At 38.3% G+C, this 23,516-nt stretch overlaps 1 protein-coding gene across 4 annotated transcripts in view; it reads left to right on the top strand.

Annotated features, from left to right (window-relative positions):
• Positions 1-15,461: 15,461 nt before the first annotated feature.
• FHOD3 (formin homology 2 domain containing 3) overlaps positions 15,462-23,516 on the top strand; it is a 363,967-nt gene continuing 355,912 nt past the window's right edge. For all 4 annotated transcript variants that reach the window (XM_070728908.1, XM_070728906.1, XM_070728907.1 and 1 more), the window contains exon 1: positions 15,462-16,226. In XM_070728908.1, the coding sequence (XP_070585009.1) occupies positions 16,029-16,226 (198 nt within the window). In that variant the 5' untranslated portion in view covers positions 15,462-16,028. The remainder of the gene's footprint in view (positions 16,227-23,516) is intronic.

The following is a 23,516-nucleotide window of genomic DNA, read 5'->3' as shown; positions in this document are numbered from 1 at the left end:
CCTCAAGTCTACATAAATTAAAGGTTTCTAACATGTGGTTTCTTATTGTTTCATTTTCTATCTTGTACCATTCTGCGGGTATGGCATCTGGGCCTGTGGCCTTGTTGCTTTTCTGTTTTTTAATTGTTGTTAGGAGTTCTTCCATTGTTATTGGTCCATCCATGGTGGCCTGTTGGTCTTCTGTTATTTGTGGTAATTTTGAAGCTTTTAAGTAGTTAAAAACTTCATCTTCGGTAACATGATCTTTAGCATATAGCTCTTTATAAAAATTATACACAATGTCTGCCTTACCTTCTGTATCATATTTTATTATACCGTCTTTATCTTCTAATTTTTGGATTAATTTTGATTGGCTCTGTTTTCTAAGTTTATATGCTAGCCATCTGCCAGGTTTATTTGCGTGTTCAAAATATTGTTGCTTTGCTCTTTTGATCTTTTCAGTTAATTGGTTTTGTTCTATGACTCTAATTTTATGTTTAATTACATTTATTTCTGTCTTTAAATCTCTGTTCTTAATGTGTTGCTGCGATAAGGATTCTAATTGTTTTAATTCATTTATTAATTGTAGATACTCTGATTTCTTTTCCTTGTTATATTTTGCTGTATAAGATATTGTTAAGCCTCTTATATACGCTTTAACTGTGTCCCATAAATTCTGTGGAGTAGTGTCTGAGGTTTTATTAATTTCAAAAAATATTTTTAGTTCCTTTTCAATCCAATCCTTGTATTTCTTATCATTTAATATATATCTATTCATCCGCCAGTTGTTCTGTTTATTATTCATCGTCATAGAGACCACTATTGGGTTGTGATCAGCCCATGTATTAGCGTCTATCTCGACCTCTCTTATTTGTTCTGCAACCATTTTTGGTGCCCATAACATGTCAATTCTCGTCCAAATTTTATGAGGGTTGGAGTAGAAGGTATATTGTCTTTTGTGAGGGTGTCTTTCCCTCCAAATGTCACTTAGTAATAATTCCGCTTTCATTTTTTGGAAAGTACTAGGTAGCAAATTCCTTCTTGTTTTTTTACCTTTTTCCCTTTTTTTATTACCTCCCCCTCCTGAATGGTCTAATTGTCTATTCGCAATAGCATTGAAGTCACCTATTATCAATACATTGTCAATAGCTAGATCTATTATTATTTGATGTAAATTTTTATAAAATGTCATTTGGTGTTCATTGGGGGCATAGATAGAAACAACCACTAGAGGTCTAGGTTCAATATCAACTTGTACAATCAATATCCTACCCTCTTTATCCTTATATATTTGTTTGGAATTTATAGAATTCTTAACATACATCACTACACCTCTTTTTTTTTGGTCTGCTAATGCAGCGTACATTTTTCCAATTTTGGGATTCAACAGTAATTTTTGGTTATTTTTTTTAATATGAACTTCTTGTAATATTGCAATCTGAACATTTTGATTTCTAATTTTAGAAAAAATTTGTTTCCTTTTTCTTGGTTCATTAAGTCCATTAACATTTACGGAAAAAATTTTTAAATCTTTATTTGTTGTCATTTAGTGGGTTTTTTGGTTTCTCGCTGAGGTTGAACTCTTCTAGCACCTTGGTCCTGCTCTATTACTTGAGCAGTAGCCCCCAGATCTTCTTCTTGCTGAGTTGGTAATTTTTCCCCTGGTTGCTGTTGAGCTGGTTGTAGTTGGACCACTTGTTGCTTACTTGTGTGATCAAAGTGGCTGATGCCACTCTTTTCAAAAAAGTACATGGCTTGTTCTACGTTTTCCAGTTTGTATCTTGTAGAACGCCATGTCAGAGAAAGTCCTTGTGGAATAAGCCAACGGTAAGTGATGTTTTCTTTGATCAAAATTTTAGTTAAAAAGTGATAGTCTCTTCTGCTTTCTCTGACGCTTCTTGGAACTTGTTTTAGTATCTTTATGTCTACTCCTTGATGTTGAGGCTGGGAATTTCTTGAATAATGGAGTATCTCATCTCGCAACGCTTTTCTTGTAAACTTAATGTGTATCTCTCTTGGGAGGTTGTGTCAACGGATATAGCTATTCGAGATTCTGTATACTTCATCGATTTCTTTCAGTAAAGCTGTAGGATCCTCTTGGAGTATACCTCCAATAGTTTCCGCCATAGTCATTTTTAAATCTTCATCTTTTTCCTCTTTTATATTCTGAAATCGAAGTCCGTACGAAGCTCGTTGCATCTCCAGCTGAATGATTGATTCATCATATCTTCTGTATCTTTCATCAGCTCTCCCTTCAAGGTAGTCCATTCTTTTCTCATTTTTGTCAGATTGCTCTTCAACTTTTTTGACTCGTTCATCACTTTCTTGGAGTGTTTGTTGAATCTGCTTTATCTGATCTTTCATCTCACCCATGTCAGCTTTCAATTGGGCCATCTCCACTTTGAATTCTGCCAAGTTGGCTTTTATAGCTTCTCTTTGTTGTGTTGCATCCTCTTTTATGGCCTCTCTTTGTTGAGTGGCGTCTTCTTGTGATTTAAACATAAAGTCCTTCAAAGTATTTAAAGTCTCATGTAAAGTTGCAAAATTAGACTGCATTATTTTGTCTTTGTCTTTATCTTTGGTGGACATGGTTAACACCTGGTGCGAGGGGGAAGAATGCGGTGACACTTGTGGAGAGAGAGTAGTTGGTGTAGTTTGTTTTTTTGCTGTTTTAACAAGGGTTGAGGTACTGGACATTGTCAAATTAGAATCCACTATTTCAAATTTAGATTAGTTTCAATTTATATGTAGTAAAAAAGAAAGGAATTGCTATAAATTCCAAATCTGTTCAATGTATTTTGTTAAAAAAAAATTCCCTTATAATATAACTATACCAATTCAGTACCAATTCAATTAATAACAGAATTCAAAATGTATTATTATTTTTTAAAAATTAAAATATTCAATGCCACAGAAAAAAGAAACAAGTATTAACTTTTGAGAATAAGAGAGAAGTAAAAGTTAAAAATAAGTAATGTGATGGGAAGATAAGAAATAAAGAAAGGAAAAAAAATCAGCTATATATAGAAAACAGAAAGAAAAGCATGGGAGGAAAAAATTTGAGAGGAGGGAAGGAAAGGGAGAGAGGAAAAAAGTAAAAGTTATTAAAAAAAGTGAAAGGAATTGTTCAAAGGGGAAAGAAAAAAAAGAGGAGGTAATGTTTTAATTCAACTAATTAGAATAGAGCAGGAACCCAAGGCTTGTTAACAATGCATATGGTTCAAGCTAAACTTCTTTTAATAATAACAATACACAAGGAATAGAGAAAAAAAGAAAGTCAAAGGAAAGTCAGGAAAAGAAAAATAGTTATTCAAAAGACACAATATCAATATTATATACTTATATTCTTCTTATAGATCCTGTAGTTTTGCTAGAGAGTAAAGATGAAAATCCAAGTCTCAGAGGATGAAGTTGTGTTTAATTTCAATTCCAAGTTCAAAGGGAAAGACAAATCAAAAACTTTCTTGTATTCAAAATGAAGTCAGTTTATTTTCCAAGTTCAAGGCAGGAACAAAGAGACAAATCCCAAGATGGAGTCAAGTTAAGTTCCGTGCAGCAGGGCAGATGTTAAAAAAAATTCTCAACAAATAATCCAAAAGGAGTCAGCAGATAATCCAAAAAGGCTCAGCAAGTAATCCAAATAGGTTAATCCAATAGTAGGTAATCCAAAAAAAAAAAATGATTTCAATCTCTTCTAAATTCCATTTATTTCATAGTTATTGAATTATTTCATGTTGTGAAAAAGAACAACAAGAAAGGAAAAAAGGCAGCAAGACTGTGTTCCTCCGCTTTCAGGATTTAAGCCCAGAACATTATGATTTTAACAGTCTATCAAAAACAAATTCTAATCATCACTAGTAATTTCCTTTAGCAGTTAGGATTTTCTAAATAGTCATATCAAATTTAAGTTATTTTATTAAACCATAAAGTCAAGAAATTATTTTGTAGATTCCAAAGTTCAAGTTCAAAATGGAAAAGTAAAAGTGAAAAAATTAGATCCGGCTGTTGTTTGCGGATGAGTTCAAACAGGGAAAAACTTTCACTTTCGCCCTGAAGAAAAAAAACTTTTACTTAAAGCTTTCACAATCTTCTGCTTTTAAACACGAAACAAAAAGGAATTTTTTTACCTTAGGTCCTTTCTCTACTGTATTCTTTTTCAATCAAAATAGTTTATACTTTCACTTCTTAGATTTTTTTCTTCTTCCCGCTGGGTGAGGGGAGAAAGCGCTGGCCGGTCCTCTTATGCGAAGAGGAGCGGTTCTCCTGTCTCCGAAGCTGCGGGGCGAACCGCTGCCTCCGGAGTCCTGGCGATGGGTCCTCGGGCAGAGGGGAGCCCCCTGTTCTTGGATCGGGCCATCCGAGCCCGATCCGATCGCAAATGCGACCTTCGGAGGGGGTAGAAGGGATCGCTTGGCAGAGCCCTGCCAGAAACGTCCCGCCGCGATCTCCTCCAAACCGGAAGTCGTTTTAAATAAATTTTAAATGTTCCAGAGATCATAATGGCTATTGCCTCTTCATTTATAACTATACCTGGAACTCACATTTTTAGGAAAATTCTTTATAAGTATGTATGTATGGATGGATGGATGGATGGATTTGTCTGTTCAGGTTTTTTTCCCATGTATCAAGAGTGCTTTTGGAACTTTTTGACAAGTTCACACTCATCATCTTCAGGCATGTCCTGGGCTATGCACTGTTGTGAACAAAGTGAGGTTGGAGCTGCTATTTTTTTCTTATAAATAGAGGGAGGGTTGGAATGCTGGCTCAACTGCAAGTAGACTAGATAACTGTGTCGTAACTCCCTGATTGGCTGATGGAATCAAATCTGGCCAGTTGATTGACATGGTGGAGCTGTGATTGTTTGTTGACCAGGGCTAGCCTCCATATGTCTAGTTGGTGGGAGGTGTCATCACATTTATTCATATTGGGGGTGTTTTTCTATTCCTCTGGCTTCCATAATTATTCTTTTGTGTTAGTGTTCAGTTTTGGAGATTAACTTAGTTTTTTCAAAGTCAATTTCACGTTCTGTTTTTTTAATGTGGTGGAAAAGGGAGGAAGTTTTTTCTTCTTTTTTGATGGCATTTTGGTGTTCTGCGATGCATGCATTTATTCTTCAATTAGTCTGTCCAATGTATGTGGCTGTGCAGATTTTGTATGATATTTCATAGATTCCTTGGTGTTCAAGCTGGATTTTGTCTTTGGGGTTTCTTAAGATGTTAGATATTTTCTGGTTAGTAATGTAGGCTGTTTGATATGGTGTATGTGAAGAATTTTGTTGATTTTATCTGTGGTACCTTTGATGTAAGGGAGGAGGTGATGCCATTATCCTGTTTTGTGTCTTAGTTTTTGGGAGGGTATCTCTTTTTGGGTTAGGTTGGTAATTGTTTTTCTTTCGAATCTGTTAGAAATTAATATATTTTTGAGATTGTGTAATTCAGTTACAGGTAGTCATTGTCAGCTAGGTATTTGATTTTGGAGATGAGGGTTTTTGCTACGGAGATGGTCTGTGCAGGATGGTGGTGAGAATGCGTGTTTAAGTAGTGGTTGGTGTCTGTTTTCCTCTGGTAGATGGTGTGTTCTAGGGTGCCATTAGATTTTTTTTTGTAGATTAGGACATCCAGAAAGGGAAGTTGGTTGTTGACTTCTATTTCCATCGTAAATTGTATTTTGGAGTTTAAGCTGTTTAGATGTGTGAGGAAGTTGTCCAGTTTTTCTTTTCCATGTGGCCAAATTATGAAATTGTCATCTACATATCTAAGTCAGAGTTCGTGTTCAGATTTATCTAAGGCGCTGGTTTCAAAATGTTCCATTTAAAGATTTGCACTTGCTCATAGGCCTTTCTGAAGCCTGGTAGATTAAAAAAATCACCACAGACCAACCGGAAGTTTAGAAAAATGCATTTCTGGTTTGCCACTGTGCTGTTTTTTCATTCCTAACCCCATAGGCATGTGTCACTAGAAAGTAGAAAATTCAAAAATTCAAAAGACATTCATAGAAACCAGCCCTCAATAGACACATAACATTTACTTTATATCTGCTAACCTGATAGGCATGTATCATGCCGGACGGTAAAATATATCAGAGAGAAAGTAGGGGGGAGCTTGTGAAATATAGCTGTGCCTGAGCATCCTTTCAGCACCCGGACATGTGTGGGCAAGAATATAATTCACACGGGTGCATTAATACCCATCCAATCCTGGCAAGAAATGACAGCAGGTGCAGAAATGCCACCTCACCTTGTCTGCAGTCAGAATGGATTCAGTCAATCCAGATCATGCTGTCTGGGTTTCTGCAAAAGTTGTGCTGGCCATGCTGCAGCCAAAAAAGCCAGAGTAAAAACAAGGGGGAGGGGCGTGGAGCGCTCTCTTTCCCTAACAGAGCCTTCCTCCCCCCTCCCTTTCTTTTTACTCTGGCTTTTTCGGCTGCAGCCGAGGGAAAGGTGGCACTTTAGGTTTTAGCACTCTCCCTCCCTCGCAGACCCTTCCTTCTCTCTCCCTTTCTTTTTACTCTAGCTTTTTCAGCTGCAGCCGAGGGAAAGGTGGCACTTAATGTTTCAGCGCTCTTCCTCCCTCACAGAGCCCTCCAGGGAAGTTTTCCTGAAATTTTTGGAATGCAAAAAAATAGCACAATGTCCGTTCGCCTTTTTTTTTTTTTTGCTTCTGGGGTTTCAGGGAAGCTTTCCTGAAATATCTGGAGGGCTAAACTGTCTTTCCTAAGGCTGAAAATCAGCTGGCCAGCTCACACATGCGCTCTGGAGCAGAAACCTAGCAAAACTTAGCAAAGTCTGTTGTGCCCTCTGATATGGCTCTCTGGCACGCATGCCATATGGTCACCATCACGGCATATTATTATATTATATTATATTATATTGTATTGTACTGTACTATACTATATTATATTATCATATTCAGGTACAAATTGCAATTATTGTCAAATTTGAAGACATAAAAGACAATGTCTCAAAATGATGAAACCACTTTATAACTAGTACAACAAACTGTTAATTTGTCCTAGCTTGGAAGAGTGGTAAAATGTGCATATTTCCCATTTCAGATTATCTTAGGAGAATTCAGGATCCTTCTTGGACCTCTCAGGAACTTTCAATTTCATTGATTATGGTATCTTTCTGGACCCAATTCAGGGAAATGAGAACTGGAGACATTGTATCTAGTCATTCTTCTCCTTTCTCCACAGCAGTTTCAAATTGATGTTGATGGAGGAGAATTAATCAAGTTTGATGCCCTTGTAATGTGGGTTTCTTCAGGACTTGAATCTTTTGAACATCTTTTTAATCTTTTAAACATCTATATGAAATTACTAGTGCAGTATCAGTATGTCAATAGAAACATAGAAGATTGGTCCATCTAGTCTGCCCTTATACTATTTCTTGTATTTTATCTTAGAATGGATATATGTTTATACCAGGCATGTTTAAATTCAGTTACTGTGGATTTACCAACCACATCTGCTGGAAGTTTGTTCCAAACATCTACTACTCTTTCAGTAAAATAATATTTTCTCATGTTACTTCTAATCTTTTCCCCAACTAACCTCAGATTGTGCCCCCTTGTTCTTGTGTTCACTTTCCTATTAAAAACACTTCTCTCCTGAACCTTATTTAAATGTTTCAATCATGTCCCCCCTTTCCCTTCTGTCCTGCAAACTATACAGATTTAGTTCATTAAGTCTTTCCTGATAGATTTTATACTTAAAACCTTCCACCATTTTTGTAGCCCATCTTTGGATTATATCCAGTTATATTATTATACATCCCTGGGTATCACTGGCATACTGATACTGAACCCCATACTAATGGACATACATCAGTGGTTTTACGTGTGGAACTGGCTCTTCCTAAAGACATCTACCCATCCTACCAAATCAGCATGTTCCTACTCCCTGTTTTTAAACATTGCTCTTCTATGGAATCTAGGAAGCATATATTTTTTACTATTACATGATGAAACATGGTTTTACCTAGGGTTGGCAGGCCTCTATCCTTCTAGTCTTCTGAAAAACACTAGGGTTGGATTCCCCCCTTAATGTAGAGTATGATGGACAAGAGAATTATTGGTAGACTGCACATGAAAATTTAGCTTTGGTACCAAGTTTTAATATTTGTGATTTTAATATATGAATGTATTATGTTTTATTATTATTTTAACTTTTGGTTGGGAGCCAGTTCAGTGTAAGATGAGCTGGTATATAAATGTTTTAAATAAATAATACATTTTTTAAAAAATAAGAAAGAAATGAAAGATTATTTTACAACTTTAGGAAATGTTTTTTTTAAAAACCCTAATCCCTGAATAATACATGATTTTATGGAGAAAATGAAATGGTCACTGAGAAATGACAACAATTTGAGAGCACATAATCAATATATAAATAACTGAAGCAATTGCTGTTTAATATTTATCATGTATATAATGGTATGATGGCATGGCAACAAATATATATATAGCTGACTTAAATTTATTGTCAACAAGTGTTGTCAATATTTTCTCATCAAGCTGCCAAATTCAAATAAAAATTCCACTGTTTATTCATCAATTATGATTGTGTTCTTTATTCTTCAACATTTTTATTCATAACTCCTTAAAGAGGAGGAGGGAAAATAAAATTTACAGACCACACAAAATTCATGGCACAATTCAGTTGCCCCTTTAAAGGTTTCCATCTGTCTTAGATGGAGGTAATTCTAGAAATAGGTGGACATCTCTTTTTATGTTTTCGTAACAGTTCACTGGCAAGAAAAGCTACATGTAAGATATCATAATATTGTATTTATTTGTTGGGAAACAAATAAATACAATATTTACTTGTTAATAATTAACAATAATAATTAAATAATTTAATAATCACCAGGTAATTGAAGATGAATTAGATATTCAAGGCAAACTAGGCTAGGGAGCTGGTGTCATGTAGGTCGATAGAAGTAGTAGGTTCTAAAAGCTGTTGCTACTGGTTTGCACGTGCTTTGAAAGCTTGTGCACTTGCATGCTTGCATGACAATTCTGTGCATGCATAGAAGTGTTCTGACTCCCGGGTGGGTGGGCAGAACCTCCTGCTGCTACTGGCTTTCAGAACCGGGAACAACGCACCACTGATCTGTAGTATTTTTTAATTATAAAACTATAGTAACAGATTCTTGCAAGTCTGAAAGTTCTCCCCTACCCCTCATTTGTATGAAGTAGATTAAAATTGTTTGAGTTGTTTACTCATTTCAGTTCCTTGACCCAGCCTCAAGCCCCAGTTGGTAGAAGCTGTTCCTCCTTTCAAAACCATTTGCTTAGCATTCTACTCAGTAAGGGGTTGCTGCCGATATGGCTGGGATCAGGGCTCTGATAGCAGAAATGGAGATATGTACACATCTTTGCACCCCCAACATGTGAACATACACACCCGCCTGAAATTTGGCTTCGGCACATGAACAGCAAGCAAAATCTTGTGCAAGAATGCTCTCGCATGTGAGATTTCACTGATTTTTGTCATTTTTTTTGTTTCCATGCATGTCCAGAAGCAAAAAAATTGTTGAAAATAGGCAAAATCTCTCACACAAGAGCGTTGTCATGTGAGATTTTACTTGCTGTGCATGTGCAGAAGCCAAACCTCGTGCCGATGGGCATCTACATGCCTACAACGATCCCAGAGAGCATACTGGTAGCAGCAGGTAAGTGCAATCCTACCCGATTCTACTGGATATCATCTTCAAACTGTGATACCAGGACAGAAGATAGGTGGAATATAGACAGAACAATAAGCATGACAATTTGCTGATTTGAAAACAGAAACAATGTATCTGTTATATTAATTCTTCATAGAATGTTAATGTTAAATAAAATATCAGTTTATTACTTTATAATCTATTGATCCCCTGATTAAATAGGTGTTGGAATATAATAATCTCCTACCCAAGCCAACTGAATTATATCTCCTTTGTTTGTTTCTTGTAAATGCAAAAAAATGGATTAGATGTCTCTTGGAAAGGCATATAAGGATTTTTAATCTTCCAGAATGCTTTAACATGTACGGATGATATAAGAGTAAAAACTCTATATTAAAAATAAAAGTTCCAGTATTTCTGTAAGTCAAGGAAACAAGATTTTCATTTTAAACAAAATATCTGGAGAACAAAAGGGAAATTCTCATTAAAAAAAGCAAAAAATAAAGGAAGAAAAAGGTTCAAACTATAATAACATACAGAAAGAATGTACTGGAAATATTCTACAAAAATCTTCAAATCATGATGGTTCCTCTCCCTCAAAATATTAGCTCCCACCCCCCAAAATCTGCTTTTTGCATCAGCTGATCATGCCCGACCAAATTATCACAACCTCAGATTAAAAAACTTTACCTCAAGGGTAAAGTCTTATACAGTATACTGAAAAAAAGAAAGAAAAGGGAAATAAAATAATACATCAAGTAGAAGATAGGAACGGAGATTTGCAAAATAGTGATGAAAAAAATCAAAGACATTGTTGTGGAATTTTACGAAAAGCTATATAAATCCTCGGAGAGGGGCGGCATACAAATCCAATAAATAAATAAATAATAAATAAATATAAACAAGAAGAAATAGGGAAAGAAAAAATAGAGGAATACCTTCAACAAACTATCACCAAAATAAAAGAAGATTGAATAATATTAAATAAAGAAATAACAATAGAGGAAATGTGAAATGTGTTGCAAAGACAGAAAAAGAATAAATCACCAGGACCAGACGGATTTTTGGCAGAATTTTATAAAGTAACCACAGAAGAAATAATAGAATTACAATTAAGAGTTTATAATAAGGCTTTACTAGAAGGGAAAATTCCAAAATCCTGGACAAAATCATATATCATATACTTGTTGAAAGAAGGTGCCAAACCAAACTTAATTCAAAATTATATGTCAATCTCATTATTAAACGCCAATTACAAAATATTTATGAGTATCATGGCAGAAAGACTAAAAATAATTTTGAACAAAAATATACATTCAGATCAAAATGGATCCGTATATGAAATTACTAAATTGGAATTTTGTGACAAATTTACAGGAATGATTGATACAATAGAATGCAGCTGCGAGAGCAATCATGGGCTTTCCCAAATATGCCCATGTTACACCAACACTCCGCAGTCTGCATTGGTTGCCGATCAGTTTCCGATCACAATTCAAAGTGTTGGTTATGACCTATAAAGCCCTTTATGGCACTGGACCAGATTATCTCAGGGACCGCCTTCTGCTGCACGAATCCCAGCGATCAGTTAGGTCCCACAGAGTGGATCTTCTCCGGATCCCGTCAACTAAAGAATGTCACCTGGCGGGACCCAGGGGAAGAGCCTTCTCTGTGGCGGCCCCGGCCCTCTGGAACCAACTCCCCCCAAAGATTAGAATTGCCCCCAACCTCCTTGCCTTTCGTAAGCTGCTTAAAACCCACCTCTGCCATCAGGCATGGGGGAATTGAGACCCTCTTCCCCCTAGGCCTTTACAATTCTATGCATGGTATATATGTATGTACGTTTGGTTTTTTATATTAATGGGCTTTTAATTATTTCTAAATCATACTACTATTGTACACTGCTTTATTGTTGCTGTTAGCTGCCCCGGAGAGGGGCGGCATACAAATCCAATAAATAAATATATTCTTCCCAGTCTGCCAAATTATTAATAAATGGAGACATGACAAAAGTATTCCCAATTTAGAAAGGAATTAGGAAGGGATGCCCTTTATCTCCTTTACTTTTTATATTGACATTGGAAGTGTTGTTAAATGAAATTAGAGAAAATTGGAGAATATATAGGAATCAAAGGAATGACAGTCAAAAAGGAGACTTATAAACTGGAGGCCTTTGCTGATGATCTGATTTTTTTTTTAGAAGAGCCACGAGTCAGGCCCATGCTTAATCAAAGAATTAGAAAAATATGGCTCAGTAGTTGGTCTTAAGATAAATAAACAAAAAACTAAGGTATTAACGAAAAATATGACATTAGAAGGCCACGACCTAGAAATAGGCTGGCACTCTTTCCTATGGAATAAAGGGAAAATCCCAACCTACTTTAAGGAAACACTTAATCAGAGATGCAATTATTACAATATGGGCAGAAATAAAAAGAAAGCATCATTATAAAATACCAAACTGGTTATCAGTAATAGAGGCTATAATATATCCGAATGTACTTGACAAAGAGAAAATAAAAAGCTACAAAGATATATTGGGTGGGTCTGGGAAACTAAAAACTAGGGCAGAATTAGGTGCTCAAAATATAAATATTGATTGGTGGCCATATAGTCAGATACAATCCAGGTACAAAAAGGACATGAAGGAACATGGTGTAAGCATAACATCAAGTATATTAGATAAACTTCTAACTGGACCTGAAAATAAAATCATTTCCAAATTATATACTTACTTACTACAATATGAAAGACCCTAAGATAAAAGTAAAAGTGCCTATGGTGACATGGGCACAGAACATTGGTTATAATATTCACTTGGCAGACTGGGAACAAATATGGAATAGAAATTTAAAAATATCAAAATCAGTATCTTATAAGGAAAATTATTATAAAATGTGTTATCGATAGTATTTATCACCAACCCAATTAGCTAAAATATATCCAAAATTGAGCCCAAATTGTTGGCAGTATAAAAAAATAATAATGGCACCTTCTTCCACGTATGGTAGTCATGTTCTGTGACAAAAAATTTCTGGAAGAAAATCCACAAATGGTTACAAGAGATAATAGAACTAAAGATAGAATTCTTAGCAGAATTGTTCTTATTGGGAATAATAAAAAAGTAATATAGTAAAGCTGAAAAATATTTAATATTACATATCATGACTGTAGCCAGAATTACCTTCGCCCTGTTCTGTCGGGCTCTATGGTATGAGTCTCCCGAAAATTCAAGGGTACAAATTTCAGACACACACACACACACTTGAAAGTTCAAAAACAATGTTCTTTATCACAAAAATTCAAAAGAAACAAAGCACCCTTTTTGTATTGCAAAGAGCACTCGTCCCAAAACAACCTGGTAGTCTGTACAATCCCCTTAATCAATCCTTAAGTACTTAGCTAGCAGCTGTGAAGAAATGTCACAGCCCTCCTTCTTCCACAAAGTGAAACACACACACTTTGCTCTGCTTTGGTTTCAAAGTCGTGAAAAATCAACAAAGTCCGGAAACAGCAAGGCACAGTCCCGAAGAACAATCAGATAATCTTCCACAATGGCCCAAGCCAGCATGCTGCTATTTATATCAGCAGCTCTAATTACTGGAGCCCCGCCCAAACACAGGTGGCCTCTCTTATCTCCTGTAATATTTCTTCAATTGGTCTCTTCTACGCATAAGTCTGTGCCTGCGTGGGTCTAACACAGTGTTTCCCAACCTTTTTTGAGGCGCAGCACATTATTCACATTTTCAAAATCCTGGGGAACATTGAGCGGGGGAGGGGAGGGGGGGCTAAAAAAAAGTTTGGACAAAAAAACCTCTCTCTCCCTTTCGTTCTATTTCTCCCTCCCTCTCTCCCTTCCTTCCTCTTTCTTTCTCTCTCTACATCCCTCTTTCTTTCTCTCTTCCTTCCTCTCTTTTTTGCTCTCTTACTCCCTCCTTCCCTCCCTCTGTCTTTCTCTCTCTCTCCTTCCCCCCTCTCTTGCCCCCTCTCTCTTTCTCTCTCTCTCTCTTTCTTTTTCTCTCTCTCTTTCTCTCTCTCTTTCTCTCTCTCTGTCTCTGTCTCTCTTGCTATCTCTCTCTTTCAAAGGACACTTGCCAGAGCCCCTGCCAGGGAAGCTGCAGCTGGCTGGGGCGCTGCCGGGGCCTCCACCCTGGAGCTCTTGCTCGCCACCGCCATCCCTTGGCTACTGCCCAGTGCCGCTGCTGCTGGCGCCCTTCCACTGCCGGTGCCCTCCCGCCGGGCCTCAAAGGACTCTTGTTGCCGCCCCTGCCAGGGAAGCTCCAGCACAACCTGTGAGCACTTCTGTTGAGGAGAAAGAGAAGTGCAATGGGAGGCTTGGTGGGTGTCAGATGGGCAGCAAGCACTTCGTATCTCCTAAGTGGGATTGAGCCTCCTCACTCACATTTTCACCTAAGGGCATCACTGGCATTTGTTTCCTATGTAAAGAACTTCCTGCTCTTCCTGCTGCTGCTTGGCCTCCTCAATGCACAGAGGCAGGAGGCGGTGGTTTCTTATGCTGCAGGCAAACTGCTGGCTACCTCTAATCTGCAGTTTAAGCATGGTTAGCATATTGTGCTCATGAGTAACTGAGGGATCATTGGTGCACTCTGGTGTGAGACCAGGGGCAGGCAATGGAGGCAGCAACAGCTAATGTACTGCGATGTAGGCAGAATGCTGTTTTCCACATTTGGTTTAGTCTCATAAACTTTTGCAAACAATGGTGAGAAACATGATGGAGAAACGCGATGGAGCTAGACTGGGGCAACAGTGCGTGTGTCCAGAGAAGGTTCTGAGTACCACCTCTGGCATGCATGCCATAGGTTTGCCACCACTGCACTAGTATATAAAAAGAAGGAAAACCCTCCCCCTTCTAGGACTGATATTATCTAATTGGGTAATGAAATATCTGCAAGAAAACTAAGATCAGAGTGCACCAATGATCCCTCAGTTACTCATGAACACAATATGCTAAACATGCTTAAACTACAGATTAGAGGCAGCCAGCAGTTTGTTGGCAGCAAAAGAAACCACCACCTCTGTGCATTGAGGAGGCCAAGCAGCAGCAGGAAGAGCATGAAGTTCCTGACATAGGAAACAACTGCCAATGATGCCATTAGGTGAAGATGTGAGTGGGGAGGCTCAATCCCACTTAGGAACGACAAAGGGCTCGCTGTCCATCTGACATCCAACAAGCCTCCTCCCATTGCACTTCTCTTCCTCCTCAACAGAAACACTCACAGGTTGTGCTGTTTTTTGCACTCCGGATCTTTGGGAAGCTTCGCTGAAGCCTCTCGAGTGCAACCCCCCCCAAAGAAAACTCAAATAGGGAAATCCTCCCACGTTTGTCCTCTTTCCAATGGTTCACATGCTTCCTTTACTTGGTATCTGGTAAAGGTAGAGCCTTATTTTCACCTACCATTACCTGTTTTTCCTTAAATACATCTATTGCCTTATTCTTTTGTGGGGCAAGTGTGGAAAAAGCGCAAAGTGCGAGGAAAAAATATGGAACAGTAAGGAATAGTACATTCCATATAAGGCCGGAATTGAGGGGGGGGGAAGAATTATCACTCTTTGTGTTCCAAAACTATTTATTGTATTGTTCCATCTTTGTAAACCAGCCTTGCTTCCCCGTGAAATAACGCACCTATGAATTACACTGCTGACACCAAACTAAGGGGTTCTTTAAAATAAAACCTTGTTTTCAAAATAAACATTCAACCGCTATATGAACTTAGGCCCTCCCTGGGAAAGAAACAGCAGTGCCAAGTCGCCATTGTTGGGTCCATTCATCTGCAGCCACTGGGTGGCGCCAGCATTTGTTTCTCGCAGGCAACAGTGAAGAGGGGAGGGGAGCAACTTTCCCAGCAGCAGCCGCTTTCCTCATTTGTCTTTGCTTCTCCCCGCTTCGGTAGGGCGAGCTGCCGACTGAGAATGAGTGAGGCAGAGACACCGACACCGCCCCCACCACCACCGGTCGCCGCCGGGAACTTGTTTTAGCTCCGGCACCCGCCTTTCCTTTCTGCAGTAACTTTGCCTGGAAGATGCGCTGGCTCTAATGTCGCTCTCCTTGATTCGTGGCTAAAGCTTTGGTGGGATCTTCCTGATTCTACCAGCCCAGTTATGGTCGGGAGATGATTGCTTGCAAGACTCCTGGATTGCGTGCATATTGTTCTTTCTCTCTCTCTCCCTTGGCGCGGTTGGCGCCAGATCTTTTCAGCAGCGGGAAAAGACGCGCAAAGATTTCTGTCGCCCGCCCGATTACTGAAATATAACTTTGTATGTTTTGAGAGAAGAACGGATCGGTTTCGTTTGCTTGGTGGTGAAGATATAGGTCGGAGTTCTTCTCTACCTTGCGTTTTGGTAGTGTTGTTTCCACGGCTGTATGTCTGTTTTTTTGAATGGCTGCACCATGGCTACCGCAACGATGGTTTGCAGAGTGCAGTTTCTGGACGACACCGATCCTTTCAATAGTACAAATTTTCCTGAGCCCACCCGACCGCCCCTCTACTCCTTCAGGGAAGACATCCCCCTGGTTACCCAACTGGCCGGGGTACACCGCCTGCTAAAAGCTCCGCAAAAGGTATGAAACTTCCTGGGGACGTTTAATTGGCTGGAATGGCATTATTGGGTGAGAAAGGAGCCAGAAACTTCGCGAGGGGGATGAGCTCTGTTTAGGCCGTTCGGTTTTTGCATTCATATGATGATGCCATTGGTGTTTTTCAAGGGAACATTTTAAAAAACTCCTAAGCAACTTAGGGCATTTTTGTGCATGGTGGACGTAAAATACCAGTGGTGTGACAAATTTCCTAATATTGGATATCTGAGTTATTTAGTGAAATGAATCGGCAGGAATTTGATGACAATATCTGCTATAAATAATGCGTAATAATGTTTAATATATTGTTTCAAGTTTATGGACACAATCCTAGAAGTTGTAAAGAGAAATTCAGGAGTTAGGCTATATTAATTATGCTTTTCTGCATTAAAATAATTAAAAACCAGTAGGAATTAATAACCTAAATTGACTTGCCCCATTGATTTTAGCGAGGTTAAAACGTGACTTAAGTGGATCAAATGATTTCTGGAGCTTAAGTCAACAGCTATTTTGACTGTATGAAATATTCAGATGTAGAGGCAAGTACCCCTCTGACGCTGAATATGGAGGGGGTTGGGATAATTGAGACTGACTGAATTCCTTTAAACCCCCCCCCCCAATATCTAATTTAACACTGCTGAAAAAGATCTGCTTTCAGATTTTATCGATAACAGAATATACCACATGCCTGCTGCTATCTAAATTGTTGTATGGCTTAAGAAACAGTTCTTACTTTCTTTGTATTTTGTTTTTTAAATAATAAAACATTCTGAAATTAAAACAATAGGAGCAGTCAAAATAATTAAAAAATTACTTCCTTGACTACAAAGTGAAAGGTGTATTGAAGATTGCATTTAATTTTCCAGAAAATTCCTGAATATACAGGGGAAATCATCCCATACTATGCCATGTTGCTTCAGTACTTTTTATTAGATAACTCAGTGATGTTCAGCTAGTAAGTTATAAGTTACTGAAAAGGCAATAGATCTGCAAGATGCTAGGTTGGGGAACAGTGTCAATATAATTAATTCATAAAAGGAACTATGCAAATTGGCTATACAGTATTTGTACAGTCTGGGACAGGCCTTTCAAATTATTTAGTTGTACTTATATGGTCTGTGGAGGAAATAAGGTTTTATACAATGATGGTTCATTTATTTGTGGTTTGATTGTAATATATTGTTTGCTAGGTAAAATAATTACCTATTTTCTCTGTCACATGATGGGATAAACATGAAAAATAATATCTTGAAATTGTTGCAACCCCTATAAACAAACCACCAATGAATGACATGATGAAATAGATATTTTTTAGTGTTACTAATTGGAAAATTTGTTTGGAAATTAAGAGTGTGACTGTTTATTTGGTTCCTATTTTTCAGAATTAACATATTTATCACAATTAAGTTCTGCTAAATTAAATGATAAACTTTTTGCTTGTGAGGAGAAGGAAGATCTAATTTTAAATTTTTTCCCTCCTACATATAATAGGCTGGGATAATTATAAAAATAGTTCTCCATTTAGATATTTGAGATGGAAAGCTTGTATCTCAAGTTTCGATAGTGGTTTTTGCTAAGAACCTGGCATAAAAATAGTGCAACAGTATGCTGATACCAAATAAGGTGCAGATGGAAATACAACAATGATCAGTTAGTAATAGCAATCACAATGTAAGGTCGTTTTTGATGGTGCCTGAATATATTAATGAGTATTTTATAATACACACATACATACATACACACACACACACACACAAACACACATGTAGGTATATGCTGTTTGTACGTGTATGTGTACATATGTATTTTATTACATACACACATACACATCCTGGGGTACTATTTCTTTTCCAATACATTTTGAGTTCTTTCTTAATAAATTATCCTTGCATGGAATGAGTCATCTGAATATTATCAAATAGCTGTTTCTTACAACTGGATTTGGCATCCAGGTAAATGAATGCATGTAAGTGTTTCTATTAATCATTAATTTGCCCTTTTTTCTTAGGTCTCTTTAGAAATTGCTTTTCATTTTCACAGCAGCTTTACAGGACAAACAATTCTATTTAGCATGGATTTCTGAAATGATTGAAGTCTTAAAAACAAAGTTAACCCCATAAAGTCATCCTTATATAGGAATTTGTATTACCAATTTTTCAGAAAGAGAAGTAATGGTGGCAAGACAGAGTTCCCTGCTAGAAAATTGGGGGGGGGGGGGGCAGGAAATATGTATAAACAAAAAGGGTATTCTTAAGTGGTTGCATTTGTTTGTCTTAAGATCTCACACTTGTGCTGAGTTTTAAATAAAAATAGAGGTTGAGTTTCCTATTCTTAGAATAATTGATACCCTGGTAAAGCTACAACATATCAAATAAAAGGAAGTCATCTACAATGGGTATAAAAGGTCTGCCACCCTTATAAAAATGCCAGATTTTTGAGATAAAAGAAATCAGTTTTTAAAAAAGCAGAATTTTTTGATCTTTAACATAACAAGCTGTGTAATTGACATTGAAAAACAGACAAGTATTTTAGAAGGAAAAATAATAAAAAGTACAATAATTGGGTTGCATAAGTGCACATCCTTAAATTAGTACTTTTTTGAAGCACCCTTTGACTTTATGACAGCATTTAGTTTTTTGGGATAAAAGCCTATCAGAATGGCAACATCTTTCTTTAAGAATCTTTGCCCACTTTTTCTTGCAAAAGCACTTCAGATCTGTCAGATTGAGAGGGCATTTCCTGTGCGCAGCCTCTTCAGTTCATAACTACAGATTTTCAATTGAATTCAAGTTCGGACTCTGAGTAAAACTTTGATTTTTTGGGGAAACCATTCTTGTATTGACATGATGGCTTGCTTTGGATTATGGTCATGTTGAAGGGTGACATTTCCCCTTAGTGGGCAGAGACATCAGCCAGTGTGGGTTGACCTAGTCCGTCAACCAATGAGGACTGAACCTGTTTATTTACTTTTTTTCTCTCTGGTGTCCATCATCCCGCTTTTGGCTCAGTCCTCACCAAGGTTAGGACATTTGGTCAATTCCTCTGGCAATCTTTGGACTCTTTCCTTACCTCCGGTCTTCCCTTCCCTTCCTTCTTCAATCATAAGTTTCTCTTTCTTCCTCCGGTCCCTTAAAAACAAAAAAAGAAAATGTTTTTTTCCTCCCACCCTTAATTCCTTGCTGGGGAAAGGCAACGGAGCTTGCTCCGGCCCCAGGCCGAACCAGCCAGCTGCTTTTAAAACTATTTAGCTCAACAGCCAGGCAGCAGAAGGGCATCCCATCGCCACAGCCTTTCCCCATTCATTGCGAGAGGACTCAAAGCGGTGGTTGAGCCTTTCCTGTCCCTTACTCAATCGGCAGGCTCCTGGCTGCAAAGTAAGAGACCTCTGGGCCTTTCAGCTGTTTGGCGCTTCGGCTTTAGTGTGGAGAGAGCGCGATTGTGTGCCTCCCACATTTAAATTGAGTCTCCAAGCCACTTTTTTTTTTGCAAGTTAGAGCTTTAGCCCCTCAGCTGTTTGGTGCTTCAGCTTTTGGCGTGGAGAGAATGATCGCAGCCCTCTGGCATTTAATTTAATTTAATTCAAAGCGCATCTTCTCCTAGGGTGCTTGCTCACCTAGGAGGGCTCTTACCCAACTATCTATTTTCAAGCAAGGAAAGCTGATTGAGTTTTTGAAGTTTCTGATTATTTTTTGAGGCAAATAAAGTGTGAGGTGAGTTTTTTCACTGTCTTCAGTTTCCCAGCCTTTCCCTTGCTCAGCCTTAATGGTTGCCCTGGGAGCCATTTTAAAGGGTTCCTGCTAGTCGCCATTTTGGTTACATTCTAAGGGGTCCTTACCCTTGGCCCATCACCCCAAACCTACGACCAGGACCCAGGAGAGGCCCCTCTGTCACCAGTTGATGAGGGGGGAGGGATCCAGCAACTACAGCATCCAGCTCCCTGGGCTATTCTTATGCCCACAAAGGGCCAAAGAAAGTAGGTCCAAGGCAACCTAGGCTCCTAAGAATGATGACTCTAGGCAACACAAAGCCTTAACTAAATTGTGCAATAAGGCATCTTGTTCTCAAACTGTCCTTAGTGGGGAGGCTTGTCCCCTACAGGTACTTGCTGATAATACACTTATGGAACCTCGTAAATTGGCCTTAGCAGATACAGATATCTTCTCCATCCTCCCGTATGGCTCAACCACCCCTCTCTCAGCCTCCTCTTCCATCTGTTCCTACTCCCTTGCCTCCTCAAACTCCTTCAGGCCTTATAGACCGTCCAGCCTATTCAGTATTCACAGAACTCTACCAGCCTCCAGGCAATGAGTACTGCTGCTGTAAAACAAAGCGTAGCAGAGTGTATTCAGGCCATGAGGGTACCACCAGCTCCAGTGGCTTTATCCCCCAAAGGGATTCATTGGCCACCCTAGGGATCCAGCTACTAACCCAGGTTTGGCAAACTCAATCCCAACCTGCATCCAGGGGGTGGGGGGAATTCAAGGATGCCATGGAGAAGGGAGATCCAGACTTAGACCTCTCTGAGGACAAGGGAATTTCTCCTGAGTCACCGGCTTCTAGAGGCCTCTTTTACCCAGCACTATTCCATTCTTTATTATTTAAGGCACAAAATGTGGCCAATATAGGGGCTGCTACACCCTCTACCTCTAACGCATAACCTCTAAATTCTCTCTTTTTTCAACTTTTCGCAGAGGCTCCGGTGGTTTTTTGTCCACAACTGTTTGTAGAGACAGTTCAAGGCAGATACTGGGCTCTGGTCCCTTATTATCTGCAAATGACAGGAAGTTTTTAAAATATAAGCCCAGAGCTTGCTTCCTTTTATTATTGTTTCATAGTCACCTGAGTCGTTTTCTAGATTGTTTTTTCTGCGTGCATCTTGCCATTTTCTCTCTCTGCCACTTTCTAATCACCTTGACCACACGGCGAGCCTGCGCTTCATCCTTTACCAAAAGTGGGATGATGGACACCAGAGAGAAAAAAAGTCAATAAACAGGCTCAGTCCTCATTGATTGACGGACGAGGTCAACCCACGCTGGCTGATTTCTCCGCTCTCAAGAGAATTCAAGTAAGGAGACCATTCAAGTAAGGAGCATTTCAGAATGCTTGAAGGTTTTGTGCCCAAATTTACTAATATTTGGAATTATTCCTTATTCTCTCTACCTTGACTAAAGCCCCAGTTCCAGCTGAAGAAAAACAGCTGAAATATGGGTGGTGTTGCAGTGTTGTTTTTGCAACAAACGTGTTTGGAATTATGCCCAAAAAGTTCAACCTTGGTCTCATTAGACTACTACATATTTTTCCACATGCTTTTGTCAGACAATGTCGGTTTTTGCAAAATGCATCTGGACTTGGATGTTTTCTTAGTAAGTAAAAGCATACATCATGCCACCTCAAACATATGAACAATAGGGGAGATTGTTGTCACATATAGTACACAACCCATGCTTTCCAGGAGTTCTGTAGCTCCTTTAACATTGCTGTAGATCTTTTGGCAGTCCTTGAACCAAGTTTATTTTCCCATCAATTTAGGTTCTTGGTAATGTCACTGTTGTACCATTTCTTCTCCACTTGTTGATGTCTGCCTTAACTGTCTTCCATGGTATATCCAGAGTCTTTAAAAAAATGGTACCCTTCTCCTGACTACGTATTATCTTCCAACAAAGAGGTACCTTTGATGCTTTATAAACTCTTTGCAAACCATATCTTTTGCTTTAAGAGGCAATTGAGTAAATATCAGACAGAATCTTATCAGCACAGCTAAATTTTGTATGGCCATGATCAGAGTCACTTTAATTGATGGCAGGTGGGTACAAATTAGCTGATTGGTAATTCTGAACACAGCCATATCCCTCATTATAAAGATAGTATGCACACTTCTGCAGCCATGTTATTGTAAGTTTTTATTGCTATTTTACCCCCTTAAAAATTCAGGGTTTTTCCCCCAATTGGATTGTAAATCATATATTATACGAAAGGTAAAAAGAATTCTGAAGTGATTTATCTTGATCTGATTTTTTTTACTTCAAAAACCTGGCATGGGTGTAGACTTTTGTATATCCATTGTACAGTATAATCTTAGTAGAAACAGCTTTTTTTCTTATGTCCTACTCCATTCCTTCCCATTTTGTTATCTCTGTGCACTTCTAACCATTTTTTTCCAACTGCAAATGGTACTCAATAATTCCTTTCTGGACCAGTAGCATCTTTTATTTTGGGAAGGATACTTGATTCTGTTTTTGTTAAGTGGCTTTTCCTCTGTGTAAAAAACACAATCTCTTGATGGCTCAAATTCTGGAATATGTCAAACAATATCATTTTGGGGCCATAAACCCTTATCACCATCTGATATGGATTTAGAGTGCTGAATAAAGTACCTTATTTTTCAGAGTACACATCAGGAGTATAAGACACACCTTAGTTTTGGAGGAGGAAAATAGGGGGGAAAATAATCAGGTATTTATCATGCTAGTCCTTAGTCTGGTCAGTTTCAGCATATTAGTTTGTTGGTTTTGAGCATCCATGCTTGCTTTTATCCCCTGCTTGGGGATAAAAAGCAGTTTCTAAAACACTTCACAATGAGAAAAGCAGGCAATTGGAAGATCTTCTCTAGAAAAGCATGGAAGCTTCATTCGTTAGCACCTTAGGGCTGAAAAACGGTGGAAAATCTCTTGCTAACAAAGCACAGAAGATCGCTTCACTGGCCTTAGGGCTGAAAAAAGGCTTCTAAAGCCCAGAAGGCCAGCTAATTGTTGGAGGAAGCGGCTGTGAAAAAAGCAGGCAAAGGGAAGATCACTTAGCTAGTAAAGCTTGGAAGATGGCTTCACTTGTTAGCACTTAGTTAGGGCTGGGGGAAAAAGCAGATTGCTTTCTAACAAAGCAAAAAAGATCACTTCACTCATTAGCACCTCATTAGGGATGAAAAAAACTTAGTAAAAGCAACATCTGGAGTATAAGACACATCCAAATTTTAAGTCTCTTTTAGGGGAGGAATGGTGCACCTTATACAGTACTCCAAAAAATATAGTACCCTATTTTCTCTTATGAAGTTGCACTTTGAATTCTTATGCAGTTTGTGTTACATAAAATTGAATTTTAGGAGAGGGGATTGTAAAATATGTTTATTGCATAACTTATAATAGAGGCTGTTGAAAAAAATCCAGCCAGATTCTTCCCTTTATGATTTGGTCTATAAATATGTACTGTATTTCTTAGATAGTATGTGAAAAGAAAATAAGGAAACTGAGGTGCTTCTAATTTTTAGAGTTTTTGATGTTT

The sequence above is a fragment of the Erythrolamprus reginae genome, chromosome Z, assembly GCF_031021105.1.
Source record: "Erythrolamprus reginae isolate rEryReg1 chromosome Z, rEryReg1.hap1, whole genome shotgun sequence".
Lineage (NCBI taxonomy): Eukaryota > Metazoa > Chordata > Lepidosauria > Squamata > Dipsadidae > Erythrolamprus > Erythrolamprus reginae.
The sequence above is the reverse complement of the archived record's forward strand: the minus strand, read 5'-3'. Positions and strand labels throughout refer to the sequence as shown.